Source organism: Trichoderma breve (assembly GCF_028502605.1).
Source record: "Trichoderma breve strain T069 chromosome 7 map unlocalized scaffold00007, whole genome shotgun sequence".
NCBI lineage: Eukaryota > Fungi > Ascomycota > Sordariomycetes > Hypocreales > Hypocreaceae > Trichoderma > Trichoderma breve.
This window is the reverse complement of record NW_026611593.1, coordinates 1,233,295-1,255,781: the sequence shown is the minus strand read 5'-3', so window position 1 is coordinate 1,255,781 and position 22,487 is coordinate 1,233,295. Positions and strand designations below refer to the sequence as shown.

Genomic DNA, 22,487 nt, shown 5'->3' with positions numbered 1-22,487 from the left:
AATAAGAATCGTAGCTTGTATACTTCGTTCTGCCCGTGATATGTATATAAATGGAAGTGAAAAATTGTTGAATTTCTTTTTTCTTTTTCTTTTTCTTTTTCTTTTTCTTTTTCTTTTTCTTTTGAGCTTTGTCTTTTGAAGACAAAGTACAAGTTCAATTTTTGTATTTGTCTGTTGCGCGTTTTCTGTCTCGTTCACCGTTTTGGTAGGCAGAAGCTGCCAGAGTCTGTTGTACATGTTCTTTTCTTACTTGTTTTCTTGTATATTTTTTTGCCTTTTATTCATGTGTGTTCAGCAGGCGGGCTGGATATATATCTCTTCAATCGGTATCAAAGAAGCTCTCCTCTGGATGCGGCATTCGCAAATTGACAAGCCCCATGACTTTGCCATCCATCCTCCACACACTCTTTTCGTAAAAGTGCCATAGCATGAGGACGAAGATTGTGATGCCAACTTGTACCGTTCCCAGGCCTATTACGAGAGCCTTGAGACCGCCTGCTTTGGGTATGACATGGGGCACGGTGAGGACGAAGGCACCGGCTAAAAGGTTTCGTAGGATGATCACCCATGAGTGCATATCGCCTACGCTTCGCTGTGCTGTGGCCATGCTTGACGCGGTGAAGGATGCTGATCGAGCGAGAAGGGGGCGTGCGGTAGCTTCTAAAGTGGAAGCGCCGGCTGCAAGCAGTCCGAGTTGTAGGGATAGGAGGGGGAGATTGAGTTCATGTGCTGCTTCGGGAGTGAGAAAGGTTGTGGGCGTCTCGTTGGATGATGAGGATGGTGAAATGAAACTTCCGGTATTTAAACCAAAGGAAATGAGACCAATAAGAGCCAGGAGCGCACCGCCGGCAATTGTGAGGCTGCTAACGCATCGCGTGAAGCTCTGGTTTGCTGAGCGATAATAGCAGATGCCAGCAATAATTACGATTGCGAGTAGCCAGGGACCTGTCAAGAGAGTTCCGATGATGCTCGGATGAAGATTAAACGGTGATGGCGAGAGTAAAAGAGACAAGGAAGCAACGAAGCCCCATAGCATACAATGAGGCAGTGCTGTGACAAGGAAGACGAGTGAGGTAGTAGGAGCAGCAAGAGCTCGTGGGGATTGAATCGAGTTCAGCAGAATATTTTCTCCTGTAAATGACCACGGCTTCATCTCTTTGACGTAGTCGATAGCAGAGTCTCTGCTGAGCTCGATATGAGTTTGCTGGGGTTCCCACGGAAATGTGAAGCTGAGTACTGGAGTCGTTGCAATAGCAGCTTTGGAGCGGTTAAAGGCAGTCTCGGGGGCCATCAGAGCCAGCATGGGAATAGCAACAGCGAAAAGTGCGCTGAGTATGCGGTACTGGGTAACGAAAGATCCAACGCGATAGGAGATGACGCCGCCCAGGAGTGGCGATGCCCAAGTCATTGTGACGGTGAGGATCGTATACAGAGACACGCGAATGTTTCTTTCATGTTCCTATCCCACGCTAGGGTCAGTATGCTTCTTTACAGCACAAGGGGCAAGATTTGATGTGGCTAACATAAAAGGTATCCTGTATAGTCTCCATGAGCAGAGTGTCAAAAGCACCCCAGCCGAGTCCTTGCATGACTCGAGCGCCCATACATGAGCCGTAGCTAGAGTCTGCTGTCATATTCCAGATGCAGCCGGCAAAGACAAAGGCTGATGAGACGAGATAGACTGGTCGCTTTCCTACCAGCTTCGCTGCCATTGAGCTAACAAAGCCGGCTATGGCCGAAACCATCAAGGGCGCAGCCGTCAAAGCGGCAACCCAGGTGTAGGAGACCTGATATCGAGTAGCGACAACATCATTGACAGCAACGAGGGCTGTCTTCATTGCGCCTATCAGGCTGGCCATGAAGAGTAGGGATGCCAAATTCAATTCCTTCTTCCATTGAGGCCAATTCTAGTAATGGACGCATACGTTTAGCCTTTGACTCTTGGTAAAGGTAAACCAATGTATGGTAACTTACCAGAGGATCTTGTGGATCATCACTTGGTTGTGGTACCAATTCAACATGAGAAAATTTTCCGGTTCCGTATTTGATCGGCTTGTGCGGACGGAATGTTAGTGAGGTAAATGAGTTCTTTTTAGTCGATCCAGTGGTCGGTCTGGGAGATCCAATGGTAAACGTTGCTGTCCGTGATTTGCATGACGAAGGGGACGTCGGGAGAGGCGGTAAAGGCACAGTAGGAGGCATGGATGGCAAGTCGAGCGTTTTGAGAGCGGACCTGAGCGAGTGGACGGATGGTGGGCGTGTTGAGCTGCTCACGATTCTGATACTCGTGGGATCCATGGCGAACGATTTCCTTTGCTTGCTTGGCAGTGTTGCTTTGTACTTGGTTGTAGGTTGATATATTTGCTTGTTGTTGGTTACGTTATTTGTAAGTGAGCGTGGGTTATTGAACGAGAGGCCAGCTCAGTCATTCAATGACCAATTGATGTGAGCGTAAGTGGGATTGATCCCATTGGGTCAAGAGCGAGCGCATATCTATTTGTGCCGTGTACGACGAAGGGGCTTGACGCGACGGTGGGCCTTTTGACAGCTCCGAGAGTACGGCTCCGGAGTTATACTAGATAATACGCTTGAGCCAAGAACCAAGCATGACGCGGGTTTGGCCAGTCGGGAGCTTAGGCAGGGGAGAGAGGATGGTACAAGCCACCCGGTGAGGCTGCCTTGCATGGGTAGAGTTTGATGGTCTTGTGGATCTGGGCTTACACACATAAACGGGCGTGGGCGTGGGCGTGGAGTTGAGAGGGCGGTATAAGACAAGAGGAGATACACAAGGAGAGACGAGACAGACGGTTGAAGGTGGGGGGAAAGAGGCCAAGACAAGGGAGAGGGCCAGACCCTTGAGATGTTGGGACGCAAAGCAGAGATGAGAAGCCAGAAGCCACACAGCCATCTTACAACCAGAAGAAAACCCAACACCGTCATAGACTCGTATAGCGACATCTATAAGAGCTGAATATGCACAGCGACGGGGCCCGGCCAAGGAAGGCCCTGGTCATGCTGGCTGCAGGAGAGGCCCGTGGACCTATGGCTTGGCCATTGTGAGGGCACAGACAGACGCGGATCTCATTGTGCGAGCTTTGGCTGCGATGGCGATGATCCAGGTCGTGCGTGTACAAGTATCGCGACGCCGATCTGACAGAAATATGACGGTTGGAGTTGGACTGCAGCGGAAGAATCTATCACGGAGGGCGGGACAAGATTGAGTCAAGAGATGCCGTGTTTCTGCCCGTCTTCCCCTCGTGTCTCAGTGCCGGGATGGCGAGATGAGGACAAGACAAGCCTGTTTTTCTCGTCTCCATCAGACTATAACAAAAGGGACAGTCAGTTGGTTGGTTGTCAAAATGGCCAACGCTCCCACTTCGTAGGTACTCGTACAGGCTCTTCCACAGACGGAGGGATAGAGAGATCTGGATACATGCTGAAGGGATGAGAGAGAGGCTGAAAGATGGCCAGAATGGAGCTCAAGCTTTGGGTTTGGGTCCCTGTCGAGTCCACTTCGTGTCCCCCTGGCTAGGGCAATCCAGGTACCGCTACCAAGGCTGCTAGTGCCTGACACTACGGCCAATGCGTACTAGCTACCTGCTCTGGCTGGGGGCTCGGACGCGGGCTGAACAGTGGAGTCTCGAGTGCCGGCAGAAGTCTTCCGGGAGGATCCTTTAGGGGGCTTCTTGTCGTTGTAGGGGGAACAGTTGTTGCGTTTAGAGCCTGAGGGGTTGGTTGAATAGATGATTGATGGGAGCACAGTAGCGGTGATTGGTGATGCAGTTGTAGAGAACATATGCTGTTGTGGTTGTAGTTGTACGGCCAAGTCACCGGATCGTGTTACCACAATCTATGTGGTCGTACCTTGCAGAGTGCTTACAGATACATGTTAGATACAGGCACAATTGCGGGTAAATGCAGGTAGAGGATTGATGGACGGGACAGCTGCGTCTTTTGCTTCCGATCCTTCAGCTACAACTGCAAAAGCATCAAGAGAGCTGAACGAAGCAACCAGCCAATATCCATCAGAAGCTAGAGTAAGCCTTAACATGCAATACTAATCTATTTTAAACCATTATTAATCCTTTGTACAAAGAAGCAAACATACCGTGTAAGCCCTGCCTCAACGTCGGCGGCCTTCGGAGCCTCACCTCGTGTTTTGCCCCTGCATCTGTTCCTCTTACTATCGTCATGATGCATACAGGCACGTTCGAGGACATGAACTAAGAAACACTGCCGAAGACCCGGTTTAGCAAATCCTTTCTTTTTTTTTTTTTCTCTCTCACCGATTATATGGTTGCGTTTGCTCTGGTGCTGTGGCTTGCATATGGCCCTGGTCTAGCTGACAGACCCTGTTCACACACCAATCATGTTTTAACGTTATTGCTGCAAGTCGATAAGTTTTGCCACGAGGCAGGGTCTAGGTTGATTTGATAGCGAGAACCTTCTTCTTAAGTTTCAAGCATGCATAGTATTCTTCTGCCGGCAGATGATACTACTAGTTTGCATAGGCTATATGCATCTTTATCCATCATTGCACTCTGTACCTGCAGGATGCGTTGTCTCATGAATAGCTTCAGATATAACCCGTGATGCTCTTAGTGAGGCTACCCTATGGCCTTATCTTAACAGTAGCTTTCAGCCCTGTCAAGCGGTGACGATGATGCATGCACCTGCTTGTACGATGTGATATCACGGCGCACCATTCCGGTATGCACTACACAATGGAGAATTTGGAATTCTCCGGCGCCTATCAATGTCGCACGAAGAAGTTCTGCAGCCTATGATATCGCGAATGCAGATACAAGCTTGCGTGGACCATTCTAATCACAGCTTACTTCAAGAATTACTCCCAACAGATAGAGCCCAACGCCTCTAACCTGCAGAGAAAATACGAGCCTACGTACATGTAATTTTAAGACACGGAATAGATAAAAAATGGAAGCAAAAGGAGCCAAAGAGTACATGCCATTTGTCTGCGCCTCCTTGTCCCGTGCTAATGCACCTCGGCTTACACTATCACCAGGCCATGTCCAATATCACATCTCGGTCAACATGCCGTGTCACCCTACGGCGGAGCAATTCCAAAAACGAGAAGAAGCAAAGAAAATTTCTCATATATTTTACAGCCAGTCAACGATAGCCATTATTATATGCTCCACTCTATTACGCTCTCAATGCTTCTCATTTGTTAGTAGAGGCTCAGCTCTGTCACCGCCAGAACGGATTCCCGTTCCCAGGATCCTTCTCGTATGCAACTGTCCGTCTACTATCTACCTGCTGATCATCAATATTTTCCTCTCTATATTGTGGCTTTCTATCTTTCTTTCTTGGCTAGGTATCTTTGCAGGGTACGAGATACGTATTTCGTCTCACTCTGTGCAGAGTGCCTTGCAGAGAGCAGAGACAGCAATCCCCCTTCCCGCTCCATGTCTGGTTTCTGCCTTCCCTGCTGCTAGTCAAATAATCGCATGTTATTTCCAGTTTTTCTTTTGTTATTGTCTTAGCTTAGAGGCGTATTCTTCAGCAATCTAGGATTTGTGGTGCTCCCTGCTTATCTTGGTCGCATCCTGTGATTAACTGTAAAAGCAGTCTGTAATTGAATCCATAAACTTATGTGGGATTTGCTGGATAGTAATCTGATATCGGCTCTAGTAACATCTCAAAGATGAATGTCTCTTAAAAATGATCAAGGTAGCATGGGAAATGCACATCATCATTGTAATGATTGTATAACGGCTAGAGTAGCGCGAAAATGTCTGGTGTCTGAGACTGCAAATCTCCCTTAGACACTCAGCTGTACGCATCTGAGACGTTTAATAAGAAACACCCTGATACTACTCCGTACTGCTGTTTGAGGTTTGTTTACTTTGGTCACTATGCACCCTTTTTTTCTCTCTGATCGTGTTGTTTTGTCTCGTCAGCAGCCTTTTGGAAAACAGGTACGCGAAGGCCATCGTGAATAGCATCTGATCCAGCCACACGTGTCCAGACAATCCCCAACGAACACGACAATGACGCTGCATCGTACGAGTACAGCCACTCCTACCCTAAAGGACACTCAGAGTTTCAGAAGACACAGTCAGATGGACGCGATAATGATGTCTTTTCCTGAATGCGCCACATATTTTACAGCTGCTTCTTCAACGGCCAAAAGCAGTGTGCTGGTGCGTATAATCAGTTCTATTTCGCCCCACAAGTTAGCAGAGTGCATTGTAGCCATATCCGAGAATCAGAAGACGTTGACAAGGCAACACCGACCTTCGTAAATTAGATTGTAAAACACGGGCGGCTCGTCTTCAAAGATTGTCCCCCGTGTCTCTGGCCCGGGCGTTACCTTGAAACGCAGGCCAATGTCCTTTGTTCTGTCTACCCACAAGATGCGGCTGTCGTTTGATGAAAATGTACCCGAGCTCGCAATTGTGGCCCCATCTGTAGAAGAAGAAGAAGATGATGATGAGGAAGCTCCGGACTGAAGAGTTGATTGCCTGGACATCATGCTGGACAGCCAGTGCCTGAAAACACGAATGACACCCTCGCTGATATTGACATGTCGTGTGAAAAGGCCCGGTCGTGAACCATGCGTAACGACATTCGTCACGGTGCAGAGCTGAGAGAAGCGCTCCCCTTCATCGAGGTACACTTCCTGATGTGCAGTCTCATCAAGGATATCCTCGGCAGCAATCTGGAGCTGAGTGCTTCCGGCCAAGGTTTGTACAGACCACCCATAACGGAACCTTCTGCGTCTGTTCTCTTCCATTATGACTGGTCGGAAGCATGAATACATCTTGCGCAGATGTACGAAGCTCGGGTTCTGCTCATTGATCGAGGGCCCGTCGCATGACGCCGTGCCGAGATATCGACAGGCCAGGTATGGCGTGGATATCTTGGCGCTTGGATGGTAGCATTCGAGAATCACTTCGTTGCCTGGAAGTGTGGCCGTAATAGCGAGGCGGCGATGTAGGATACGGGTTGCTAGAGAGCAGAAGCGGTGACTGACGGAGACGACTGGGAGGAGCTCCTTTGTACTGAGTTCAGCTAGCACGTTGGAGAGAAGCTGTAGAATTGATACAATTGTCAGCTATTACAAAAAGAATGATGCAAAACAATTCGTTATTTATTTACTTCATTGGGGAGATTCTTGATGGGGGAATCTGTGGTCGTCATGTTGGCTGTTGGGTCGATGATAAGAGCACTTGGCTAGGTGATGTAATAGAGCCAAGTTAAATCCAGTATCACGGCTTCTAACTGATGCTTGTTCGGTGACGGAGGACCAAGAAATGCCGATAATCTCGAGCCAGCGTAGATTTCGTCGCAGGCAAGATACGATGCTGGCACAATGATAGTTTGGTGTTATCAGCAGCTCGAGGTCCGGATAGACCGACATATCGATGGCGATATCGCTCTAGCTATCTGATCGCATCATTAGTGAGATATGGACGCTCCATAGTATGTAATCGACCCGCTTCCCCAGGATGGCGCTTTTAGCCAGGCGGACCTCATTCGCCGGCTTCAGAGATAGCAGCTAACCAATCAAGTGCAACGCCGTCTCGAGACGGCGGTCACCTATTGATGGTCATGAAGCATCTTGTAAATATAACAGAAAAGTAAGATTGGAGATATCAATTGAAGTTGTCAATCAAAGTAACATTGAGACAAATAACGTATATATGAGCCTGAATACGATCCATTTAACGTGCGGGGAAGCTGTCAAGAAGCATGAAGCCATCCCGGCTCTGCCATCCCCCGCCGCAAATGAGCTCTCCGTATTGATGCTTATGCGGGTTAACCATGCCAATCGCAATAGGCAAGTCGCTTCTGAAATAGGGCAGAGTGTAGATGAGCTTGGAAAATATAAAATCTTGTAAATGGGCTGTATATGCCAACATTGAATCTGACAAAAGACCTGATCACTAAACAGATATGCAGCTGAGTCACTAGCGAACCCTGTTAGTCGGGTTGTCGGGTTTCTGACGTAACAATCCGAATACATGTATTCGGCACTTGATGTCAAGTTACTCAGATAACCTTATTAACTTGCATCTTGTTTGATGTTGCAACGTTTATGCTGACTTGAACCATGAGGCATTTCCTCTCTCTCTCCAGGAACTTTTGTAAATAACATGTAACTCAACTCAACTTTGACCTAGTTGGTTGAACCTCGAACCTGTTGCGTGCCATTTGAGTATTATCAGGCCACAGCTCGCTAATGTAGAGGCTTGAGTAAATACCACTTAAGTACCGGTAGCTTTAGGAGCGTCCATCACCCCGTCGACGCCTGGGTGATAGGGCAACACTGGAAACGTTCACGACTGCTTAGTGTTTGTTGACTTGTTGCCCTCTTTTCCGTATCAACCCCAATGCGGCCAAACAATGTGATTAGTGATATAAAACTCCTGCTGGTTTCTCCGTATATAGTCTAGAATCGGATGTGTAAGCGATATATCCAGGATCTCTGTAGCAACTTTCCATACATGTACAAACGAGACGTCAAAGCAAGAGGCGCCTGGCTATGTGCCACTCCTATCAACCCGGGCGATCGCCCTCTTCTTCAATCCCAGTAGTCATTAATGAAATAAGCCAACATGCAAAGGTTATCCTTAGATCATCCTGCGGCATCCTGCGGCCTCAATCTTGGTGGCTTCTAGTCCGATTTGGTCCGTTCCGCCCTCAAGCTAGTCCGCATGTACATCCACCACTTTCAGGAAACAGAGCATTTCAAGTCCTTATTTGTAACTAGATACAGCGGATTAGTCTCGCTTCCAGGCAGTGATGTCACAAACCTAGAATCACCATAGGACTCAAGCTGTTGATAATTCTCCGCAATTATTAAGCTTGGAGATTCGAGTCCGCAGGTTCAGTAATCATGAAATCCTACGCGACGCTATTCGCGCCACGCCTCGGCCACAGTTTGTATTTAAAGAGCTGTTGACTTGTCTTGTTTCAATCTCGTTTACATCAACAATTCAATTCAACCACTCACAAATACATGCTCCGCTTAAAATCAAGCAACCTCATTTCTTTCCAACAGAGATCAGCAAACTACAGCACCATGGTTTCAAAGGTCCTCGATGAGCTTCTCAACCGCAATGCGTATGTATTCCATCTATAAGTACAATAGGTACTTCAATATGTCGTAAAGATTCGTCACTCACCAATCTAAAGCAAACTTGTCGAAACTTACAAGGCGCCGCCTTCTCTGGTCCCAATGGTCCAGGCAACTCGCCAAAGCGGTGCAGGAACAATCATCCTCAGCTGCTCTGACCCGCGTTTGAACCCCTACTCGGTATTTGGCATCGATGCAACGATCAAAGGCGTCACTATGGTCCGCAATGCTGGAGGCCGTGCCATGGACGCTGTTAGATCAATCTCTATCCTCCAAACCATTGGCAACGCAAAGACTGTTGTTGTCGTGCACCACACAGGTGAGCGAATAGACGCAAGGGATCCGAGAGATATTGTATGAAACATTGCAATTAACATGTGATGTAGACTGCGGCATGACGCATTACCATGACTCAAGAATCAAGGAGGCCCTGATCGAGATCGCACCTCAGGAGAAAGACACCATCAATGCTTCCAAATACGGCGAAATCGCGGGACCGTAAGCTTAAAGAACCTCACTCTGAAAGTGAATATGCGGCTGACAACACAATTACAGAATTGAGGATAGTCTGAAAGAAGACGTGGATCTTCTAAGCTCCTCGCCCTTCATCCTTCCAGGAACCTCGATTGTGGGACTGAAGCTGGATATTTTTACTGGCGCCATTGAGAAGGTTACTGAAGTCAAGACTGCTGAACAGCACTGACTCAGATCTAAGTTATGACATCGTATTTATAGAATTGGTAATAGAATAGATAGATAATCATTTTTTGCGACTTCCCGAGTGTTCCATTCCGTAGCAAGTGGACGACAGAAAAACCGAGGCCAAGAAGAATTTGAACACCTACGAGTTGAATCATACGCCTACAAGGAGAGTAGCTGCTATATCTGCATATCCCTAACAACTGCTACTATATCTATATTTCCCTAGTAAATACCATTATATCTATATTTCTTTAGTAACTGCTACTATATCTATATTTCTCTAGTAACTGCTGCTATATTTATATAATAGAATCCGTGTGCTAGATTAATATAGGTAGTAGGCGTCCTCCTATAAAAGTACTACTCAATCATTTGATGAGGTGCTCATATTACTGAATATATGTACTTATTTACTTTGAGGTCTCGGTTTTTCTGACCTCCGCTTGCGTAGATTTGGAGATTCATGCGGAGCGGCGAGCTTACTTAAAAACCGGAGATCCATTGCCCCCGCCCGGCATGTTGAAGAGGGCTAACGCATGAGCTTAAAGAGAGCGCCCACGAATGACTAATTACATATTATATTAAAGGTTATCTATATCTTACACCTTTTCTACTCGTATTATCTTGCCACGTGTGTCTCTTCTCATGGTATTCAAGTTGAGAAGATATGCAGGCCGTCAACTCTTGCGGTCCATGCGGACGGGGCAAACGGCGTTGTGACCGTGGTTGGCCGAGCTGCTCTACATGCACACGGTGAGTTTGCTCGTTCTCTGACTAGAATATCAAGAACGCGTCTTGACAACGTATATTTGCAGACTCAGTCGGCCATGTGTATATGATAAAGATACCTTGCGGCCAGTAGAGAGTGAAGCCGGCCTCAAAGTACCGGACGCTCCAACAAAGACAGACGCCAATTCATCGAGGTCTTATTCGCCACAATCATTACGGTCAGCGACAGATGTTTGGAACAGTCCCAGCTTTACCGATGTCACGTCTGGCGTTGAGCCCTTCCTCCACGACTATCTTAGGCGACCTACAGTCGATGTTATTGTTCAGAAGCAACTCCTCAAGATTGTCAAGTCCCGCAGCGATATGCACCGGATAGCAGACACGTACTTTGCCACCATTGCCAGACGGATATCGATTATATCGGCACAGAGATTCTACGCAAGGCTACCCAAGATTGAGTCTCCCAGTTGCGCTGCCGATTTTGCTACCCTCTGTCTATGTGTGCATCTCGTACTGCAACTGCCGCAGCCGCATGATAGCAGTATGCAGTCGTCGCTTTACGTGACGGTAAAGGGCATCATCAGTCTGCTGGAGGCCACTTCTTTTCACTCCCTCGAAGTGATACAATGCCGTATTCTCATAGCCTTCTATGAAATTGGTCACGGCATCTATCCCGCGGCGGCTGCATCTATAGGAGGTTGCGCTAAGATAGCACGCTTTGCGGGTTTTCACCGACATTCTATTCTCTCGACCTATGATGAAGAAAGAGAGATTGTAGTGGAAGAAAAGAAGCGAACACTATGGGCACTGCATAATCTAGACCGGTACAGTTGACTGAAACCATGAGTTTGATAATATCTAACATGTGAAATCCTAGCTACTTGAATCTCTCCATGGGAGAAAGCATCTTTACCACGCCATTCGCCCAAGAAACCGATCCTCTTCCTATTGAAGAGGATTTATGGGCTAAAAATGTGAGTTTTGTATCCCTTGTTTATAACTCAAGTTACGAATGACTTTCTGACTACTTATGACCAAAAAGATCGCTCCGAGCTTAGTTACGCACAACCTAAACACACCAGCCGATGTTAGCATTGGCTCATTTGCCCGCGAATGCCAGATTTCTCACTTGGTCGGACGAGTGCTAAGAAACGTGTATGAGCCTATTTCAGACGAAGCTTTCCAGGCCAAAGAAGCAGCCCAGCTCGAGGCGACTATGTCAACGTTTATCCCATTGCTCCAGAATGACACAGAAGACTTTGGAAAATATTGCATCTCCTTTGCAATTTGCAGCAGGTATTGTAGTAGTCTTCTACATATGTGACTTATAAGCTAACTGTAGGCAGCGCTATATTTACTCTTTATGGCTGTTCAGCTGATCAGGAGAGATATGGCGTAAGGATCAAGAATTGTCCTGCTACTCTAGCGCAACATACAGCCCTCGAAACCACCCGTTATTGTCGTAAGCTATTTGGAGATGAAGAAACCATCAACTACAGCTGCCTGTCTCCGTTTGTCCCGTACGCGCTCTATCAGTCTGCTGTCATCCAGATGCAATTACTCCAGCGCGATCCAACAGCCAAATACGAAGACAATATTGAGTTTCTGAAGCAAGTCTTGAGGAATTTCGGTAAACGATGGATGCTTGCAAGTGAGTAACAGTCACGTATACACTAGCAAAGCAAATACTAATAGTTTAAAGGCAAATATTTGCTCAAGTTAAACGAAGACTCGCCACCACTGCTATATAGCATAGACTAAGTATGGTACATTAGGCGTTGCTTGCCTCATTCAATTCGAGCATGCTTTCAACAACTCGAATATTCTCCACCCAAAATTTGTCCCTCTCCTCATCGATTAGCTCTTTTGGTCTGTATTCCGGTTTCATGAACAGGCCGAATCTAAACCACTCTAAGAATGTTTGCGTAGCCTCGCTCTCATTCCATCGCTTCCAGTTGGGTATACTGCTCCAAAAGGCCTCGCGTAATTCATCGGCACGTTCATACTCTGGACCGAATCCATTGGGAGCAAGCTCACGGAAAAACATCTCCATTTCCCGGCAGAGTGAAGCATATGGAGCGCTCTCTAAAAATTCCCAATCGATAATCGCTTGGATCTCTGTGGGTGTCTGGTTCGACACAATGATGTTGTGAGGACCCATATCTGCATGCATGCCGACAATGGGGACTGTCTCGACGACGGCTGGTATCTCATGCAAACGGGTATTGACGAAGTCTCTTATGCGATGAAGATATTTCTCTTTGTACTCTTCAATGCCTTGTTGATTTTCGAGAAGGACAAGGCAGCATTTGATATACGCGCGGAGATAGTCACGCACTGAATGGAATGGACCGCCAAGTCCATTCTGTCGATCAGGTCTGACTCGCAGAGTGATATGACCGTCGACATTAGATGCAATTAGCTCGCCAATCAATCGAGGTTCTGGTAGTTGGATTTCCCAACAAGCCGAGAAGGCGAGTGCCAGATTTTGTACAAAAATGAGTCTTTCTTCATGCGACAATCCGGCGTAAATCGGTAAAAACCACTTGGCCTGGCATATACCGAGCTATCTGTCTACCCATACCAGTGATACTTTGATGAACCAATTCTCCTGGTATCGGGTATACTGGCGGTATAGGCAAGACGCTGGGACTGATGGTTCTCGAAATTAACGTCATGAACGCGTCCATAGAAGCAACGGAAGCATAATGGCGTATCTGCACCACGTATGCCACGTCAGGATCTTCTTTGACAGTGACCTTGTAAGAGATACTCATCGAGCCATCGGCGAATCTGGTCCAAGAAGACAGATGCTGGCCTGTCGCCGCAAGCACTGCATCCGCAAGTTCCCTTTCGGAGAGCACAATGGGCTCTAGGGTGCTAAATTCCTTGGTTCGTCTATCAATCTTTATCAGATAACGATCAACAGGAGTGTCGGATCCCTCAAAGTCCTCGATTGCTGTCGACCAGGAGAAAGAGGTTGGTGACGACTTCATGAGAGAGTAACCGACCCCCTTTCCCTTTCCCACAGGCCCGATTGCGGAACCGGAGTTGACGTAGGCCATGAGGGCTTTCACGCCCTCGTCTTTAGTAAGGAGGCCCTCAGACATTTAGGAGATGGTGGCATGTAGAAAGTGAGTTAAAAAACTCTGTGAACAAAGGCCAAGAAGGAATCTTTATATCACTCGTTTAAATTTTAGGAAGAAATTGGAAGGAAAAAGTATCTGTATGTTGTTAACTGTGAGATAAGAGCCTCGCATATATAGCCCTTCACAGGTCTTTTGGAAGAGGAGCGATTATATGAACGGATTTCTGTCGGGACTTCCGTTCTTCTCAACCAACACAGACATTGGAATGGTAAAAATGGTCAGTGCCTAATACCCCTACAATAGTCAAGGCCGGTGACTCATAATATATGTTTTACTACGGACAAAAACTCAACTCAGTGGCTTCTCTTCATGCTTTAAGTTTCTATTATTATACTTTCATCCATTTGCATGTCTTTAACCGCCAGGTTCAGCGGCTGCGCGCGAGGCAAATCTTATTGACTGGGCTTGCATTCTGAAAGCGTCGCTTTTATTATAAGCGTGGTCTATTCTACAGGGACAGAGATAAAGGTATTACCTTCACTGACCTGCGGTGATATTTTCATTGATGCCTTCCCTACATGCAGTTGGCCAGAGTGCATATGCCAAGAGCCCTGTTAGGATCCAGCATCTGGCACAGAACGCTCAATGGTCTTCTACATTTCCAGCAGCTTTTCATTATTAAAGCAGTAAGGGTTCTTGTATGCATACATGTCACTTGACCTATTTCATTTTATAGCCTAGAAAATAGTTATTTTTTTTTCTCTGCCAATAGCAAAATTTAGCCAGAGCATTGCGTATTAATTCGCGATTCTTGTATAAGGCAAGGGACGTGACTCAGCTTCGCAGTGCATACTACAGGTGCGGTGAAATTTTAAACACGGATGTCTTCTTACACCCATACATCATCCACTGGCCTCTCGTCGAGGCTAAAAATGCTGTGAAGATCTCCACTTGGGGCAACGGCTCCCACGCTCTCAAGGCTTTGAGTGAGGTTAAAAATGCTGTGACGACGGCCGGACGAGCGAAAAGTACGGGCTCGGCCCCACGAGAGCTCGGCCCCGCCCGGCCCCCAGCTCAAAGCTTCGGATGAGGTTAATAATGCGTGCAACGGAGTCAAACCCATGAAGTCGGCGAATACGTGTCAAGATTTCTGTTTATTGATGATACAATCAGGAACAATAAAAGAGTGTAAGGAGGTTCTGTTGTCTATCTGCGATGAGGTAAAGAATGTCATGTATTTAAAATTCAGATGCTGTACCAAATATCATAGTACATCTATGGACTCCTTCACTCTGCCTTGGGCTGCTGCATTTCCGCCGTGATGCCTCCATCCTTGAAGCCCTTCAACACTTGACGCGCAGTTCCATCCCACTTAGACTCACGAATCCAATCCTCGAGACTTTGGAGATTGGGGTTGATCCGCTTCATCTCAGCCAAGTCTCGCGTGCCCTCGTTCTTCAAAATGCTGTTTGCGAAGCCGGGCCACCACATGCTAAAGTTTTGTCCCACCGTGATTCCGTCGGGATACATGCTCGACACGGGGGCATCGGCATAGGGCAAAGTATCAACCCATTCCTGGACAGTGATGTTTTCGTAGCGGGCCTTGACGCCGGCAACACGGGACAGAGTCTCGGCGATTTCTTTGCCAGTGGAAAAGTGGCTGGTCGCGAGGAGAGTCTTGCCGGACCACTCTTCGCGGTTCTGGAACATGTGAAGCGCAAAGGCACCGCAGTCTTGAAGTGTCATGAAGGGAATGTATCCGTCGCCCAAGGGGAAGCGGAAGACACGAGTGCCGTCGGCGGCAATGTGTGGCACATAAGGTCCGCCGATGAGATCCTCATTGTAAGGACCGGTGATGAGGACTGACCACACAAGCTTGGAGTCAGGGTGCGCGGGCGAAGTCATACCGTCCAGATAAGTATGAACACGACCTTTGCCATTGGTGTGGTGCGCTGCGAACTTGTGGTCAAAGTTGGTCAGACGGAGGTAGTAGTCGATGCTGCTATAAACGAAATGGCGAAGAGTTGGGATGGTGTTTGCAATCTCAAAGATGCGGACGCCAGCCCAAAGCTCGTCCGGCTCGTTGACAGTGAAGCCTGGATTGGGTTAGCAAGTCAAATAGTTTGGATGAAGATGGGAATTTATTCACCATCAGTGTTGACAAAGACGCCGTAGCAGTCTTGAAGAGCTCTCTCGACGGAATCAAAATCCATGAATGAACCCTTGACGAGCTCAACCTGGGGGTAGTTCTTGAAAGTCTCTCTAACGCCCTCAGAATCTGGATTGCGTGACAGCACGCGAACGATGAAGGGATCCTTTGCCTCGACAAGAGCCTTGACGACTGCAAAACCCTGGGCGCCGGTTCCACCAATAACGAGAATTCGCTTCTGAGCCATCTTGAACTTGAAGAAAGTTAAAAGTTTAGACTTGAGAGTAAGAATCAATGGTCAAAAGACTGAGTTTGTAGAGATGTGAAATTTTATAGGGAACTGTAGAGTGTTTGTGTGCTTGAAATATGCTTTGTTCTGATTTGAGTGATCCAGCATTACTTGAGGGCCGAGTTTCTGTGATTTATATGTTGCATCCACGCGCAAACCGACATGTTTGGTTTGTAATTGCTGAACAGATTGGAAATCATCTCGACAGACAAATATGTACGTGAGATGTGTAATTACAAAGAAAGAAGCAATTAGATGGTCTTGGGCATCGCTATTAAGAAGATTCTGACATCAACAGCCAAGCCTTGGGAAGGTGTTTCGGTCTAGGAACCCGAGATAACCTTCGATTTGCTACGGCGTAGTGTCCAAGTAGCTCGATCTGGGTTGATGTCGCTCTAGCGTGCGGAGTAGTGTGCGGGTTGAAGCTATACAAAGAACTAGCCCGCATGTGCACCGTCATGTCCCCATGAGAAGCATTCCTAAACAGTGAATGATTCGTCTACGGAGTGGACATGGATGGACATGACATGACATATTGAACGCAACGCTGAAGAGGAGTCTAGACAAATTGCCATCGTTAATAAAGCAGTTGTGAAGAAATGAATAAGTAATCTCTTCTTTGAAGCCCAAGTCAACGAACATTGTCAACGTGGCATAACTAATGGCGATTACTAAACTCTTTTATCTTCACGAGTCAATGGGAATATTCAATGAAAATTCATTTCTCCCCCTTTTGAAGCGCAGATTTTAGAAATAGCTCCATGTATGCGGAGTGCATAATATTTACTTTATGTCTTTTACAACCACACTTCTATGTGTTATTGTAAAGGATTTGTTTACAGATCTGTACGTCCATATATAGAACACAAACTACCAATGTTTCTCAGAGATATCCACCTCATTTACATCAACGCCGTCTTTAAACCACCGCTCATCATCAGAAATCTTAACATCATTGCCGCTCATCTGTCGCTTTCTCATCAATCCATTCTCCGCAAATGTCCAGTCTTCAAGACCGTACGTTCGCCACCACTGGCCCGCCTCATCATACCACTCATACCAGAATTGCACAGCAATCTTGTTATCCGTAAAAGCGAAAAGTTCCTTGCGTAGTCGGTAGCCGTTTTCTCTCTCCCACTTCTTGGTCAAAAATTCCTTGATGGCGTCTCTACCCTGCAGAAACTGGTCACGGTTGCGCCAGATTGAGTCCGGCGTGTAAGCCATTTTTACACCATCGGGATTTCTAGCGCTTGTAAGCTGGAGTACGACTTATTCACAAAAATTGCTCATTTACCTGGTATTCCATGCATCTTGGGCTGCTTTGACCTTCTTCTGCGCTGTTTCAGCTGTGAACGGTGGGTAGGGTGGTCTTCCTTCTTGAGACGACATGGTTATCTAGTGGCTTCGTGTTATTACAAAAGTGATATAAAACTGGCAATTGAACAAGACGGCCTAGAGAGTGAACATGACATCTTATATACACATTCACCAAACATATACGAATCTTTGATAACCCCTCATCTATACGCCCGACGTCCGCCTGCAGCCCCCACTACCCGGAGAGGAGTAAGACCTAAAGCTATCTATTTACTTTAGGCCCTCTCAACTCAATTATTCCCATGCAATTAACGTGCCAATGGAAGAGAGAAATCCCCATGGTTCCATTTCATTGTGACGTGTTTCTTCAAAGACCTAAGGTATTGCCTGTCCCTCCGCTGCCGCTCGACCCGCCAGACTATGCAGTTCGTTTCGGAGAAACGTGCCGTTGAATTCAATTATTTCGCTCTTACTCTGACATGTGAGAGAAATATTAGCGTCTGACTTCTGAAACTTGAGAGGATGTATAAAATCTGTACTCACACTCGTAGTTCGCACAACACTTTCTCGTGCCTCCAACGCAGACGCCCAAGCACTCCATCCTTCAACGTCGTCACGAACGAATCCTCGGAACTCTCGAATGATAAAGTCCCTCACAGCCCAGGGAACGATAGCTGCGTCTACGAGACTGAACTGCTCTCCAAAGAAATACGGTCCTTTAAATTCTTTGGAGATCGTCGTGAGTATTTTTTTGAAGTCCGTCAGAGCAGACGCCTGCTTCTCAGGCTCGCTTGGCTGCGCTTGTAATAGTCGGAAGAATGCCGGAACAACATCTCTATTAATGTAATCAATCCACAACCTAGCAATAGCTCTTTGGTAGGGCTCCTCCGGCATCAATATACTGGACCCGTATTCTTCATTCAAGAACTCATTGATGATAGTAGAGTCGTGAAGCGGCTTGCCAATTATCTGAAGTCCCGGTGTTAATCCCTTTGGTGAGATTTCTGCCCACGTGGTTAGCACTACTTAAAAACCGGCAACAGCAGTCAAAATAGCGTACCTAGAAACGAAGCCTCTTTCAGGTATGGATTGACTTCCTTATACTGATAAGTGATACCAAGCTCTTCAAGTACAACCCAAGAACGTTGTGTGAATGGACAAAACCATCCTGCCCAAAGTACGGTATTAGCTGGCTTTTCATGTCTTTTAACCGTCTCAGCTGCCGTAGATGTTGCGACGGGGTGGTATTTTGGGATTGCTTTTTGCATGATTGTCTTTTTTGCTAATCGTGAGATGCTTGTGACTGACTTTGACATTCTAGTTGACTGAGGTAAGAACTGAGATGCAATTTACTTGATCAAGCACATAATGTTTCGCGCCGCTTAAATAAGTAAATTGATGTCATACCGGTCCTTTCGATGATTCCATGTCTATAATAAGAAATAACGACTTTTTCTCCCATTAGGAGCTTTCTAAGTTGAGGCAGCAACTCGGGCGATGCCATTACATATGGTGTCATTCTCTATTTGCCTTTGGGGATCATCCAACGCAGAAAGTCTATCCCGATTATTCCAGGCTATCGGCATACTCGTACTCCCATTTTGCAACCTTCGCGCTGATTCATGATATGGTGAGCTATGGAACAGGGCAACACTCACGAGCCAGTCTTGCGAGGAATGCCTTCAAGTGTGCCTTTAGCCAATCAGGAGCGCCACATAACTCCGAGTTGAGTGCGGTTCCACATCTGGCGACTCCGAGTAAGCTCGAAATGGAATCAGCAATCGTGATTAGTGATCTCATCCGGACGGATGTGGCCGACAGATGGATTATCAACCATTCGAAGTTTACGTTTGTTACGTCAATAGAGCAAATCTTGCTGCCAGTCACTGGTTCCCTAACCCCGAGATGAGTGCGAAGTGAAGGACTAAGAGGCGAATTTCTTTGAGATACAAAAGGCTGTGGAATATTGATTAGATGACTTCCTGGTAGAAAGAGACGTATTGGTTCTGCTACTCGATCCTATTAATAGAGAGAGAATGCTGTCAGCTACTCTAGAAAGATGATTGACCTCGTAGAAATAAAACGTCATGAAATTCACCATCACTGCTACTTGACCTCTAAAACCCAAATACAAATTGTTCATAAAGTCGCTCAGGTGTATCTCAATACTCACCAGAAAACTTACACCATCAAACGCTTCTTCAATAAAATGCCTTTTAAGAGGTCATATCCGCATGGTCGCCATGAGGGCGAGGTGGCCGTATACAAAATGCTCAAACTCCCCATCAGCGGCGACCCCACGAGCTCCGGCCTCCCAATGAATCATGCTGTTCGCGCGATGCAATCGCCTCTCGTGGCAGTGGGGACACTTGACAACAAAGGCCGGCCGTGGACGACCGTCTGGGGCGGTGATATCGGCTGCGCAAGGCCCGTTGCAGAAGACGTGCTGAGATTCGATAGCAAAGTTGACACACAACATGATCCTGTCTTTAATGCCTTGCTCGGAAGTGATAAAGGCAAAGCTGGTCATGCAGTGCTTCAAAACGACAAGAAGAGAAAAATGATGGCTGCATTGACTATAGACCTAGAAGGACAAGATCGTGTCAAGCTTATGGGCAAGATGCTTGCAGCCATGGAAGGCAAAGACGGGAGAGTCAGGATTGCCATGGATATAGAAGAGAGTCTTGGAAACTGTCCCAAGTATCTCAATCGAAAGGAGATTGTACCGAATGATGCCCGTCCTGTACTGATATCACAGAAGCTACCATTGCCGCAAGAAGCCGTGGACTTGATTGGCAAAGCAGACACGTTATTCCTGTCGAGCACTAACGGAAAATCGATGGATACGAATAACAGAGGTGGCCCACCTGGCTTTGTGAGGATTATCCAGAATAATGAAGACGGAGTGGTTCTGATATATCCAGAGTGTGAGTGTTTATCCATTCTTCGCTTTCGATTAGAAGATATACTAACCATGCCTAACGATTGCAGTCTCCGGCAATAGATTATATCAGAGCTTAGGAAATCTCAAAGTAAACCCACTGATTGGCATCGTTGTTCCCGACTTTGTCACTTCCGATGTCCTATACCTCACAGGCTCTGCAACAATCCTGGTAGGCAAAGACGCCTCCGATTTGCTCGTCAGAACACAACTGGCCGTCAAAATCAACGTCACAGATGCCAGATTCGTTCGATCTGGTCTCCCATTCCGCGGAATCCCGATAGAGTACTCACCGTACAATCCTCCTCCAAGATATCTTGTCGCCGAACAAACCGAAAGCACCGCGAAAGCATCACAGGACAGCACCGATCTTTCTGCAAAGTTTCTGTCCCGGGAGATCCTCACACCAACTATCAGCCGCTTCACATTCAAGCTCTCGTCACAGAAGCAGATCCCGACATGGCATGCTGGGCAGTATATAACATTGGACTTTGCGCCGCAATTGAACCGAGGATGGTCTCATATGAGAGACCATGATCCACAGAGCTTGAACGACGACTTTATTCGAACTTTTACTGTTTCCAATACTCCACAAGAGGCTGAGCTTCAAATCACCGTCAAGAAGAACGGACCTGCCACAAATTTTCTTTGGAGGCATAAAGCCGACACACCCCTGAAACTGTCTGTATTGGGGTTTGGTGGACAAGAGTCATTTCGTATGCCCGTTCAAAAGGCCTCTGCAGAATCGCGAACCTCCGTCTTCATTGCGGCTGGCGTGGGTATAACGCCACTGCTTGCGCAAGCTCCAGCACTCATCAGCGCAGAATCTGATTTCGACGTATTCTGGAGTCTTCGTGGGGAAGATCTAAAATTGGCGGTGGATTCATTCAAAAGAGTTGACGGGCTGGCGGCTAGAACGAAGCTTTTTATCACGGGTGATCATTTTGACAGTAAGCTGGTGAAGGAGGTCCAGACTTTAGGGTCTGAGGTTGTATCCCGACGATTAATTGAAGACGATCTCAAAACTTTGAAGGGGGCGGAGCGTAAATTCTTTCTATGTACCGGGCCAATGCTCTTGCAGAGAGTGAAAGGATGGCTGTCCGGTGAGCAAGTGGTTTGGGAAGATTTCGGATACTAAAGAACCAATAGTTGTTACATATTTTCTGTCAAAGAACGATTAAGCACTGTAGCATTGATCGAATGGCGTATCGTTTAGCCTGTTGACAAAAGAATTATTGCCCTTTGCCTAAATGCCATGTAGTTATGTACTCTTGTTTTATCGTCTTATATACATCAAGTTGAGACTGAGGAAGGAAAAGAGAGGAGTCAGTCGCTGTTGTTGACAGCATCAATGGATAACCTATAATCTGCTCCACGCCAATTAGCACCTCAATAGAGTTATTTACCATTCCAGGCCGAATACGCTCAACTTACACATTTATCTTTTCTATCTTACAAACCCTGTTTATCCGACACAGGTTGCGTATTTATTTGTACAAGCCATCGGCCGATGTCCTCGCTCGGGGGAGCCGGTCGAATTCGTCTAATAGTGGTTGAACATTTAGGTAAAACAGTTCACCAGAGCGTACCCCTTTCCTTTCTCCTCTTTTCTGTCTATTCAAATCGTTAGCTCATCGTATGCGCAAGCCTATAATTAGATTTGACATACCCAAGCCTGTTTGCAATCGCGATACGCCCTAACCCACGCCGTCAGTTTCCCATCTCCAATGCCGTATCAAGCTGCCATTGCCGCAGCTCAGGCGTGTAGAACATACTGGAAATACTCTCCGCACATCGACTTGTCACCGTTATTCCGATACAAGCATTTATAACTGCGCTGCGCCGCTTCCTGACAAGGGTCGTAGAATTCGCTTTTCGATTTGCTATGAAATGGTTGGTTAGCATTGAGCAAGGATGGGGAGGCGTGCAACATGCGGTCGAGTTACCTTTCGAACTTTTGCTTCGTCTCATCGGTCCAGGGACCTTCTTTGGGACCTTCTGACGGCGTCGCCATTTTTTCTCACTGTGGTTTTGTACACGATGTCACTGGACCAGGACAATCTTAAAGGTCGGATTTTAGTGAACGAGTTACAGGTGATTTACATCACAGTGCAGTCACCTGACCCCTGTCGCAGCTCCGATAAGCTCCCCTTATCGCGCTAGCT

The 22,487-nt window shown here is 46.9% G+C and overlaps 9 protein-coding genes across 9 annotated transcripts; 3 read left to right on the top strand and 6 right to left on the bottom strand.

Annotated features, from left to right (window-relative positions):
• Positions 1-319: 319 nt before the first annotated feature.
• T069G_10595 (major facilitator superfamily domain-containing protein) lies at positions 320-2,298 on the bottom strand (the record flags this gene model as incomplete). The annotated part of the gene is made up of 3 exons (XM_056177805.1): positions 320-1,459; positions 1,524-1,907; positions 1,975-2,298. The coding sequence occupies 3 exons, from the start codon at positions 2,296-2,298 to the stop codon at positions 320-322; spliced, it is 1,848 nt and encodes a 615-aa protein (XP_056024095.1).
• Positions 2,299-6,082: 3,784 nt separating this feature from the next.
• Positions 6,083-7,167, bottom strand: T069G_10594 (f-box-like domain-containing protein; the record flags this gene model as incomplete). Its single annotated transcript, XM_056177804.1, has 4 exons — positions 6,083-6,183; positions 6,262-6,432; positions 6,502-7,057; positions 7,126-7,167. 4 exons carry the CDS (start codon positions 7,165-7,167, stop codon positions 6,083-6,085), a joined length of 870 nt encoding a protein of 289 aa, XP_056024094.1.
• Positions 7,168-9,052: 1,885 nt separating this feature from the next.
• T069G_10593 (carbonic anhydrase domain-containing protein) lies at positions 9,053-9,809 on the top strand (the record flags this gene model as incomplete). The annotated part of the gene is made up of 4 exons (XM_056177803.1): positions 9,053-9,093; positions 9,166-9,425; positions 9,493-9,604; positions 9,662-9,809. 4 exons carry the CDS (start codon positions 9,053-9,055, stop codon positions 9,807-9,809), a joined length of 561 nt encoding a protein of 186 aa, XP_056024093.1.
• A 666-nt stretch (positions 9,810-10,475) lies between these two features.
• On the top strand, positions 10,476-12,196 carry T069G_10592 (fungal zn(2)-Cys(6) binuclear cluster domain-containing protein; the record flags this gene model as incomplete). Its single annotated transcript, XM_056177802.1, has 5 exons — positions 10,476-10,561; positions 10,624-11,361; positions 11,415-11,511; positions 11,580-11,833; positions 11,884-12,196. 5 exons carry the CDS (start codon positions 10,476-10,478, stop codon positions 12,194-12,196), a joined length of 1,488 nt encoding a protein of 495 aa, XP_056024092.1.
• A 112-nt stretch (positions 12,197-12,308) lies between these two features.
• T069G_10591 (phosphotransferase enzyme family domain-containing protein) lies at positions 12,309-13,647 on the bottom strand (the record flags this gene model as incomplete). The annotated part of the gene is made up of 2 exons (XM_056177801.1): positions 12,309-13,088; positions 13,141-13,647. The coding sequence occupies 2 exons, from the start codon at positions 13,645-13,647 to the stop codon at positions 12,309-12,311; spliced, it is 1,287 nt and encodes a 428-aa protein (XP_056024091.1).
• A 1,266-nt stretch (positions 13,648-14,913) lies between these two features.
• T069G_10590 (nmrA-like family domain-containing protein) lies at positions 14,914-16,022 on the bottom strand (the record flags this gene model as incomplete). Its single annotated transcript, XM_056177800.1, has 2 exons — positions 14,914-15,722; positions 15,776-16,022. The coding sequence occupies 2 exons, from the start codon at positions 16,020-16,022 to the stop codon at positions 14,914-14,916; spliced, it is 1,056 nt and encodes a 351-aa protein (XP_056024090.1).
• A 912-nt stretch (positions 16,023-16,934) lies between these two features.
• Positions 16,935-17,453, bottom strand: T069G_10589 (snoaL-like domain-containing protein; the record flags this gene model as incomplete). The annotated part of the gene is made up of 2 exons (XM_056177799.1): positions 16,935-17,307; positions 17,359-17,453. The coding sequence occupies 2 exons, from the start codon at positions 17,451-17,453 to the stop codon at positions 16,935-16,937; spliced, it is 468 nt and encodes a 155-aa protein (XP_056024089.1).
• Positions 17,454-17,756: 303 nt separating this feature from the next.
• Positions 17,757-18,649, bottom strand: T069G_10588 (uncharacterized protein; the record flags this gene model as incomplete). The annotated part of the gene is made up of 3 exons (XM_056177798.1): positions 17,757-17,855; positions 17,925-18,385; positions 18,442-18,649. The coding sequence occupies 3 exons, from the start codon at positions 18,647-18,649 to the stop codon at positions 17,757-17,759; spliced, it is 768 nt and encodes a 255-aa protein (XP_056024088.1).
• A 1,001-nt stretch (positions 18,650-19,650) lies between these two features.
• On the top strand, positions 19,651-21,460 carry T069G_10587 (uncharacterized protein; the record flags this gene model as incomplete). Its single annotated transcript, XM_056177797.1, has 2 exons — positions 19,651-20,308; positions 20,373-21,460. 2 exons carry the CDS (start codon positions 19,651-19,653, stop codon positions 21,458-21,460), a joined length of 1,746 nt encoding a protein of 581 aa, XP_056024087.1.
• Positions 21,461-22,487: the final 1,027 nt, after the last annotated feature.